The sequence below is a fragment of the Enhydra lutris genome, unplaced genomic scaffold (assembly GCF_002288905.1).
Source record: "Enhydra lutris kenyoni isolate GAN:26980312 unplaced genomic scaffold, ASM228890v2 scaffoldscaffold64, whole genome shotgun sequence".
Taxonomy (NCBI): domain Eukaryota; kingdom Metazoa; phylum Chordata; class Mammalia; order Carnivora; family Mustelidae; genus Enhydra; species Enhydra lutris.
Window position 1 is genome coordinate 9,684,150 of NW_019154148.1, and position 10,124 is coordinate 9,694,273.

The window sequence follows — 10,124 nt, forward strand, 5'->3', positions numbered from 1 at the left end:
AAAATGTTGAAAATAGAACTACCCTATGACCCAGCAATTGCACTACTGGCTATTTACCCTAAAGATACAAACATAGTGATCCAAAGGGGCACATGCACCCAAATGTTTATAGCAGCAATGTCTACAATAGCCAAACTATGGAAAGAACCTAGATGTCCATCAACAGACGAATGGATAAGGAAGATGTGGTATATATACACAATGGAATACTACGCAGCCATCAAAAGAAATGAAATCTTGCCATTTGCAACAACGTGGATGGAACTAGAGGGTATCATGCTTAGCGAAATAAGTCAATCGGAGAAAGATAACTATCATATGATCTCCCTGATATAAGGGAGAGGAGATGCAACATGGTGGGTTAAGGGGATAGGGGAAGAGTAAATGAAACAACATAACAGAATGTCAGGAACACCAAAAATGCACTATGCATGCGTTTATTTCAAAATTCATTTTCAGAGCCCACTCTGTGCATAGCCATTTTTTACTAGTATGTCAGTAGAAAAACCGGTGCTGTGTATGAAGTAACCATCACACAAAGAGTTATTCTCTCCACTAATCAGAAAATTCCAGATTACTGTCCTTCACTTTTCCCAAAACAATCATACAAAGGAAGGATTCTTTAGAGCTCATTGCTCTCACTGTCAAATAATAGTCATTATGTTAGTGGTTTATTAAGAGTGTATTATGGAAATGTCTGTGATACCCTTGAGGGCAGTGGGTCAGAATGCTTAAAGGAAGCCCTAAGTCATCTTTCCAGGCACCAGTGCCATAGCAGCACTGAGAATAATTCAGGAGCTGGCTGTCTTACTTTTCCCATTTTCATTCCCAACATCCTGAGGTAAACAGGCTTGCCCAGAGTCCTCAAAGTCCTTAGAAGTCTGTTTTTTAAGAAGAACTTTTGCATCACTTGCCACAGTCTCAAGGACAAAATTTTGAAGGTAGAAAATCTTATTAAAGTAAATACCAGAGGCAATGGGTCCTCCACTAACAGCGCAGAATTTTTCCACATATCTCTGCAGTTTTTCTCCTAAGGATTCCTCATCCTTCTCAACTGATAGCAAATGGGGAAACTTAAGGTTTTCCTTGAGTTTCTCCACCGATACACCCAAGTCCTTGGCCATGATTTTCAGGGATGAGTCATCCAGTCCAAAGAAAACCCTGTAGATGGTTAAAGAGTCCTTTAAAGTCTCCATATCGTTACCACTGATGTAACCCATCATAGGGACAAAGGCCAATGCTCCAGCCTTCATGGCCTCCAGCCAGACCTTCTGTCTCAGGGAATCCTTCTTACGGTCAATGGTGGCCTCAGTAATATTCGGCAGGTGTTGCATAAAGATGTGGCGCTTATGCTCTGGGAGGTCCCTCAGAAGGATACTCTCCAGCCTTGGGAAATCATAGTCAGCCAAGTCAAAGTTGGAGATTAAGAAGACCTGAGGATCACTCACATTGGCCTTTTTAAGTTTATCCACACAGTCATTGCGGATCCGTTCCAGGATTTCTTGTTCATTAAATTTGTTGGGTTGACACCTTTTTACGTTACGCAAATCACTATCTATTTTAGTTCGAACAAAGTAGAAATTCTTCTTCATTTTTTCAATTGCTGAAGACAGTTGTGCATCATTGCTTTTGAAGCGGGTAGCAGAGATGATGATAAAGAAGTCATACTCCCTAAAATTCATTTTCTCCAGATACTCATGTGGCGGAAATGTAGTGGTCCCTATTCCAGGAAGGTCCCATAATGTCACATTGGGAAGTTTTGGGTGTTCATATTTCGTTCTCTCCATGGTTGTCTCTACCGGCCCAGTAGCGGCAGCCCCTTCCTCCTCATCCCACAAACCCCGTATGGCATTGATGAAGCTGGACTTCCCTGTCCCAGACTCCCCAGTCACAGCAATGCTCAGTGGGGCATTATTGATATCTCTCAATGCATTATTGATGACAGAAACTGCACTCTGAATGTCCCCCGCTTTCAGGCTTGATTGAATTGACTTGATGGCTTCCTGAGAGATGATTTTGCTTTCCATCTTGAAGTCCTTAAAAAACTTCTCAAAGCTGGAGGCCAAATCACCACCATGAGAGGGTTGGGAAGAGGGGGACTGACCCATGGTTGGAGCAGGAGAAGGCACTATGGGGAGAAGAGAAGAGGGAAGGAAAAATAGTTAGTATAACAAGGGATGGCTTGTACTCTTAGGGACAGTATAACATCAGTCTTGGCCACAGCATTGTATCCAGCAGCGCTTCTCTTTCTGTCCAGACATTGTGTAGACTTCTGACCTGGATGTAAAATTTGCCCTTACTCAGTCTCTTCCCTTATCTTGGAAAGTCCTTCTTCTTTAAGATACTCTTCACTCTTACGACTAATTTCAAAGCCTGATTCTTTTATCCAAACTTTCCTGTCCACATTATTCTTTGTTTATCTTGCTTTAGTTTTCTGTATTTGTAATGTTATGAAAATAATACTTCTTCACGGTGGCAAATCTAAGAAGACAGCACCAGCACATACCCTCACACCCCTTCCCACCTGTTCTGTGGGACCCTCCAGAAAATCCACTTCTGATAACCTTAAACATCACCATGAGACATTCGTTCTCACATGAGGTAGCTAAATAAGGATGAGAGGCTCCTTCCCTTCTCAGAAAAGATACCGTATATTTTTCATTAGGAGATAGAAATTTTTAATGATTGGAAATGTGTTAAAGGATTTCTTTTTGTTTTTCTGGGAGTAGATACAGCAGGGGGCATGGATCCCTATGCTCTAAAAAGTCATGCTGGACTATCCACCTGGGACTTGCTATGAACCACCCCAACTGTCCTGAGACCCCATCCATCCCCTGTTTCATGCTTGGGTGTAAAAGAGGACAGAAACCCTATGGGAGAGATAAGTCACCTGGAGGACTGACTAGTCTATAAAGTGGCATTGATGGGAAAGGTGGCATGAGCAAAAACTGAAGCAGGAGATGAGTGGAATGTTGTAAGACGTCAGCCATGATGAGGAGGTCCCTCTGTCAGCTTGCCTGCTGGCAATCAAACTGAGCTGGATCTGCAGTCCTGGACCTATCTGATCATGAAGGATTAGAATACCTTGAGCTGTGGGAACCAAGGAAATCATATACGCAGGACTAAATGGAATGTGAAATATCTGTATACTCTCTCCTATGAAGACTGGCAACTGTAGGAATTCATATTGTCTGGCTAGAGAAGACAATAAACACATGCCTCCCTGGATGAGACTGGTTGAAAAATGAAGAAGGGGTGTCCAGAAAACGGGGCCTTTTTAAGGTTTCTGGGCTAAAAACAGCCAGATTCTCATTGTGGTTCAATGCACTCATCGAGGGAGTAAATGCTTGATTTAGTAGAAATATTTATTTTCAGTTGTCATGCATTCCATACACTCCCTGTCTGCATGCCCATTACAAGCACACTTTGTTCTAGTCACATGATATTCCCTATGCCACTGTCTCGATTATTACAGCGTCACATTCCTTCTCGTTTTTCTTATTCCCTTGTTGTATTGATAACAACATTCACAATGAAGGTGGAGGCAGAGTCAGGCTTGAGAATGCATTAGAGTGTCTGGTCCCCAGGCCCTCTCCTTTTTCTGACTAAGGTGTCTGAAGTAGTCTTTTCATCTGTTGCCTCAGGGTTTCCCTCAATTTTTAGACCAGCAAGCAAGTCGCTTCAAGTCACCACTGATGTCCAGCCAGCATGCAGGCCGGAGAGGTGAGCTTGGGCTAAAACTGAGGGATCAGACACATCTTCCAGGGGCTTCCTGGCAGCCATTGGCTGCAGCCTAGGATGGAGGACGGCAAAAACAAATTTGGGAAGAAATTATTTAGAGCAAGCGTACAAGGTCTGGACTGACACACATATGACTAGGGCATGGAAACATTCTCCTTAGAAGAAAAAACTGGGAATCTAGCTTGCCAGGGGTAGCTATTAAGCAACTTAAGAAAGCACTTGTGATTGCTCAGCAGGAATATTCTTCACATGCAGAAGAGTAGAAATCTTGAGCAAGTGGCATGTGCAGGGTCAAGCCCTTGCTGTGTGAAGAGCAAACACTATCACCCCTTTGGACAGCAGGCAGGACACAAAGCAGAATGGGAAACAGTGAGTGTGAAAGAAGTGTACACAATTAGGGCCTCAGGGAGGAGCCAATGAGATGAGACTTCAGCCCTATCAGGTGTGGTCTCATGCCTGTGCATTCTCAGGGGATGTAGGAGAAAATACACAGGAGAGTGAGGAAATCTCTGACTGAGACAAGTCCTGAGGAATAGAACAAATACAGCAAAAGGAAATCAAACGACGGGGTAGGAAATGCAAACAGATGTGGACAGCAAGATCCTATGTGCTGAGCAAATTTCAGCCTCACAAAAGCCATGCCCTCAGCTGATGTTGTATGTGATGTCCTGTTATTTGTTATTTTCTGCTGCGACAGCAATGCAGGGAGAGCAGGGGCAGAGTACCTTATGGTATCCCTGAGAGCTTGTATTCTGACCGCTGGCAGTGTGTCCTCTGTGGCTGTGGTAGAAATGGGAGGGAATGGGGACGCCTGGGTGGCTCAGTTGGTTAAGCAGCTGCCTTCGGCTCAGGTCATGATCCCGGCGCCCTGGGATCAAGTCCCACATTGGGCTCCTTGCTCGGCGGGGAGCCTGCTTCTCCCTCTGCCTCTGCCTGCCATTCTGTCTGCCTGTGCTCACTCTCTCTCCCTCTCTCTCTCTGACAAATAAATGAATAAAATCTAAAAAAAAAAAAAAAAAGAAATGGGAGGGAATGTGAGAAATCCATGCCAGGGTGAACATCTAGACATACATTTCTTATCTCATCCTCTCAACAACATGACTCACAGACTTTATAGTTCTACAGAGCAATGTGTTAAGAAGAAAGGCACAGGGTCATAATGGAGGCACTTGAGTTAGTGCCCCAATTGAGTTAACCAAGGCTTAATACCTAAAAGTGGTTTCAACCTCCAGGGATGTAATCTTTCAGTAGTCAACAAGGCTATTTCCCGGTCAGCGCTAAAAACTGTACTGACAGATCCCCAACTCTCCCTTAGGAGAAAAAACTTGGCTAAAACAATGGATTCTTTTCTGGTTTCTCTCTGTGCTTAAAAACTTTTCCCTTTCTGTAGCTTAATGGAGCTCCTTTCTATTTGCTAGGTGGGATACTGGCTGATTCATAAGTCTTTTTGTTGTTGTTGTTGTTTTAAGGCATTCTTTTTTTTTTTTAAAGATATTTATTTATTTATTTATTTGACAGACAGAGATCACAAGTAGGCAGAGAGAGAGGAGGAAGCAGGCTCCCTGCGGAGCAGAGAGCCTGATGTGTGGCTGGATCCCAAGACCCTGGGATCATGACCTGAGCCAAAGGCAGAGGCTTTAACCCACTGAGCCACCCAGGTGCCCCGATTCATAAGTCTTTTAATAAAGCCAATTAGGTTGGGTGCCTGGGTGGCTCAGTGGTTTAAGCCTCTGTCTTAGGTTGAGGTGATGATCTCAGGGTCCTGGGATAGAGTCCCGCATCGAGCTCTCTGCTTGGCAGGGAGCCTGCTTCCTCCTCCCTCTCTCTCTGCCTGCCTCTCTTCCTACTTGTGATCTCTCTCTGTCAAATAAATAAATAACATCTTAAATAAATAAATAAATAAATAAATCCAATTAGGTCTTTAGAATATACTTGGTTGAATTTTGTTTTTTAACAGATTTGGTGGCAGTGTCTAGATCCAAAGCAAACTTTTGACTCTATCTGGGGGAAAAAAAGAAACACAGGAGTGGCACCCCACGAATCCTTTTGAGTTCAGTCTTTCTCAATATTTCCAAGGGCAACCAGTAAGTTCATCTTGGTTTGAGCTCTTTTTTGCATTACAATGCCTGATTGAATTGCCTTTCAAGTCCAGATTAATGGATCACTCTGTCACAGACACAGAAGGCAGTGACAGCGCACCAGCCCTTAGCCCTTGGCTCAGACAGAAGTCCACCCTGGAATCCCTTCCCCAGTTCCCGGCCACAGTCTGTATTTACTGCTCTTTCCTGGTTTAGTCTCCTCCCCACTTCCTGTCTGCAGTCTTTATTAATGGAACCTGCTGGTTTAGTCCATGATGGACATTGGTGCTGATGTATAGGGGGCACTATATTGAAGAGTTCCTCGTAACTTCTAAACCTAACCCCTGGATCTGAACTCAGATTCCAAGTTGGGAACTGTTGGTGGCAGTGACAGTTCTCCATGTGTGTGGAATCAGGCTGCAGTCCCCATTCTTGGAGATGTGCTGGTTCAATCCTTGTCCCAGTCCCTAACTATTTGGGTACTGATGGTGTACATAGTTCCATTAACTCAGTACTCTTGGTTTCTGTTAATGTGTACATGAGATTAAGCCTTGGCTTAAAGAAAAATAATAAATAAGTAAAATGAGTACATAAATAAATAAATATAGGGGATCTTTAAAATCCAGAGTTAAGTGCTCTACCTTCCAGCACATTATTTTATATCTAAGAACTATGATTCTACAAGCTATAAGCATCTACAAGCCTGTTTTGTGTCCTAACAACTTGGCTTGATAATGTTCAGGTTGGTAGCCACAGAGTAAGGCCAGACAACAGTGTGAACCGCTCCCTATTTCTCAGGGTCATGAGATCAAGTCCTGCACTGAGTTCCATCACAGCACAGAGTCAACTTGAGAATCTCTCCTTCCTCTGTCCCTCCCCCTGCTTCCACACATGCTCTCTCTCTTTCTCTCTAAAAAACTAAAAAGAAAATCTTTTTATAAAATCCTTTTAAAAAAAGAATTAGTATATAAAATATATGCAGAACTGATACAACTCAACACCCAAAAAACAAATAATCCAATTTAAAAATGGGCAAAAGACGTGCGCAGACATTTTGCCAAAAAAGATATCCAGATGGACAACACACATATGAAAAGATAAACATCATCATTCATCATCAGGAAAATGCCAGTCAAAATTAAAATGAGATACCTTACACATGTCAGAATGGCTAAAATGAACAACCAGGAAACAAGAAGTGTTGCTGAGGGTGTGCAGATAAAGGAATGCTGGTACATGGGTGGTGGGAATGACTGGTGCAGCCACTGTGAATAAGAGTATGGAGGGTCCTCAAAAAGTTAAAAATAGAACTACCCTACCACACAGTGATTGGACTACGGGGTATTTACCCCCAAAATAGAAAAACACTACTTCAAAGGGATGCAAGCACCTCTCTGTTTACTGCAGCATTATTTACAATAGTCAGATTAAGGAAGCTGCCCAAGTGTCCACTGATAGATGAGTGGATAAAGAAGATGTGATATATATTATTTAGTCATAGAAGGAATGAAATCTCACCATTCGTAATGACATGGATGGAGTTTGAGAGTATCATGCTAAGTGAAATAAGTCAGTCAGAAAGACAAATACCATATGATTTCACTCATATGTGGAATGTAAGAAAAAAAGCTAATGAGCAAAAGGAAAAAAAAGTGACTGAGAGAGACAAACCAAGAAATAGATTGTTAACTATAGAGAACAAACTGTTGGTTACCAGAGGGGAAGTGAGTGGGGATGGATGAAACAGTTCTGTACATGGACTGTTGAATCACTAAATTGTGCACTTGAGCTAATGTAAGACTGTATTTTAACTATATTGGCATTAAAATTAAAAACAATAAAAGGAAACAACATGTGTTGGAGGGGATGTGGAGAAAGGGGAACCCTCTTACACTGTTGGTGGGAATACAAGTTGGTGCAGCCACTTTGGAGAGCAGTGTGGAGATTCCTCAAGAAATTAAAAATAGAGCTTCCCTATGACCCTGCAACTGCACTACTGGGTTTTTACCCCAAAGATACAGATGTAGTGAAAAGAAGCACCATCTGTACCCCAATGTATATAGCAGCAATGGCCACGGTCGCCAAACTGTGGAAAGAACCAAGATGCCCTTCGGCGGACGAATGGATAAGGAAGATGTGCTCCGTATACACTATGGAGTATTATGCCTCCATCATAAAAGATGAATATCCAACTTTTGTAGCAGCATGGACGGGACTGGAGGGATTATGCTGAGTGAAATAAGTCAAGCAGAGAGAGTCAAGTATCATATGGTTTTACTTATTTGTGGAGCATAAATAATAGCATGGAGGACAAGGGGAGTTAGAGAGGAGAAGGGAGTTGAGGGAGATTGGAAGGGGAGGTGAACCATGAGAGACTATGGACTCTGAAAAACAATCTGAGGGGTTTGAAGGGGCGGGGTGGGAGGTTGGGGGAACCAGGTTGTGGGTATTGGAGAGGGCACGCATTGCATGGAGCACTGGGTATAGTGCAAAAACAATGAGTACTGTTACGCTGAAAATAAATTAAAAAAAAAACAATAAATTGGGGAATAATTGACTCTGATGTCTCATGATGTGTGATTACTCCTTTTATGGGTAATCTAAGCATATTTATTAAGAACAAGCATAGGGGCGCCTGGGTGGCTCAGTGGGTTAAAGTTCTGCCTTAGGCTCAGGTCATGTTCCCAGGGTCTTGGGATCCAGCCACACACTGGGCTCTCTGCTCCTCAGGGAGCCTGCTTCCTCCTCTCTCTCTGCCTGCCTCTCTGCCTACTTGTGATCTCTGTCAAATAAGTAAATAAATAAAATCTTTTAAAAAATTATTTATTTGAATTGTGTCATTAATAGATAATACATGCATTGTCTCCCCCACAGAAAGGTAGTTGGGCATGAGATGGGGAGTAGCGGGTGTCTGATCAGGAACCTCTTGGGGAAAAGCCCCATCCACTGACACCCCAGACATTCACATGATCCTTCTGCAGTTCACAGGAATAAAGTTTGTCCTCCAACCTCCCTCTGAAAATGTCCCAAATAGTTAAATGCTCTAACTGGCTCACAGCCATGCACCAGACATCCTGCCCCTCAGCCTTTCAAGCCCACAGCACCCGAGATCAAGCATCCAGGTTCTCCCAAGCTTAGACATACAAATCTGTGATTTCTTGCTTACCAGCTCCTGGAGGGAAAGAGACACCTGGTGTCAGCGTTGAGCTCTGAATGTGTCCTTGGGCAGCTCAGGAGATGCTGAGCCTGGTGGATGTGCTCCCTGCAGCCCACAGCAGGAGCGCTGCTGCTCAGACTGGCCTTGCACTGGAACAGGTACTGTGTGCTGGTTTAGTCACTGAAGAGAGAAAGAGCTGACGGTCACCCCTAATGTCTATACTGCCTGTGAGGAGCAGGCAGGACTTAAATCATCTCTGGCCTCTGCTCCACCCTCAGAGGATTCTGACCAATAGTAAAAAGAAGCAGCCATCACATTGCAGAGCCCTGCATTTCCCGGAATAGAAAGTGAAATTGAAGTTCTGAGGGCTCCTTTTCCGAGAAGCACAGCCATCGCCAGGAAGGGAAACTGAAAGGCATCAGGACCATTGATATGGTGTGTTTTTGGCTTCATGAGTGAGAGGAGGACACAGAATCCCAGGCAGCAGCCTTCTCAGTGACCCCAAAGGACACCTAACTGAGCCCCAGACTCCAGGCCAGGCCGAATCTGAATGCACATTCAAAGAACACAGTCTTGGGAAAATGACAGTCATGCCTCACCTGTTAACCTTGGACAGCCCATACTCTATGGGAAGTGAAGTCTAGTAAAGAGGGTACCTAGTCCTAGTCCCTGGTTCCTGGCAAGAGCTTCAGAATCCCTGGGGATTTCCTGACTATTCGAACCTGACCTTGTTTTGCTAATGAAATGATTCCAGGCAGGATCCTAAATTGCTTCAGGTCAGTGACTGGTCACCAGGAAACCAACCCTGTCAACACAGGGTGGAGGCTCTGGGCCAGCTGAACCTCTGGGAGGAGAAGAGGGTAAACACTGAGCTCAATTAAGTAGCTAGTGATTTAAGCAATCATGTTTTTGTAATGAAACATCAATCAAAACCCTAGACACCAAGGCTCAGTGGGCTTCTTAGTTATGTTTGCATTGACGTTCTGGAAGGTTGCATACTCTGGCTCCATGGACAGAGGCATGGAAGCTGAGTACTCTCCACCAGAACCCAACCTACGTATATCCTTTTAAATAAAACTGGACTTGTAAGTATAACACTTGCCTGACTCATGTGAATCATTCTGATCAATTAGCAAGACTGAGGGGGT

General features: G+C 43.7%; 1 protein-coding gene across 1 annotated transcript; it reads right to left on the reverse strand.

Moving 5' to 3' along the window:
• Nucleotides 1–379: 379 nt before the first annotated feature.
• On the reverse strand, nucleotides 380–9,180 carry LOC111158863 (T-cell-specific guanine nucleotide triphosphate-binding protein 1-like). The gene is made up of 2 exons (XM_022521163.1): nucleotides 8,986–9,180; nucleotides 380–2,128 (listed from the first exon to the last, which is right to left on the reverse strand). The coding sequence occupies exon 2, from the start codon at nucleotides 2,106–2,108 to the stop codon at nucleotides 792–794; it is 1,317 nt and encodes a 438-aa protein (XP_022376871.1). The 5' UTR covers nucleotides 2,109–2,128; nucleotides 8,986–9,180; the 3' UTR covers nucleotides 380–791.
• Nucleotides 9,181–10,124: the final 944 nt, after the last annotated feature.

Bases quoted from the DNA above. Each gene is read 5' to 3' on its own strand.
- LOC111158863 (XM_022521163.1), bottom strand. From the start codon at position 2,108: ATGGGTCAGTCCCCCTCTTCCCAACCCTCTCATGGTGGTGATTTGGCC.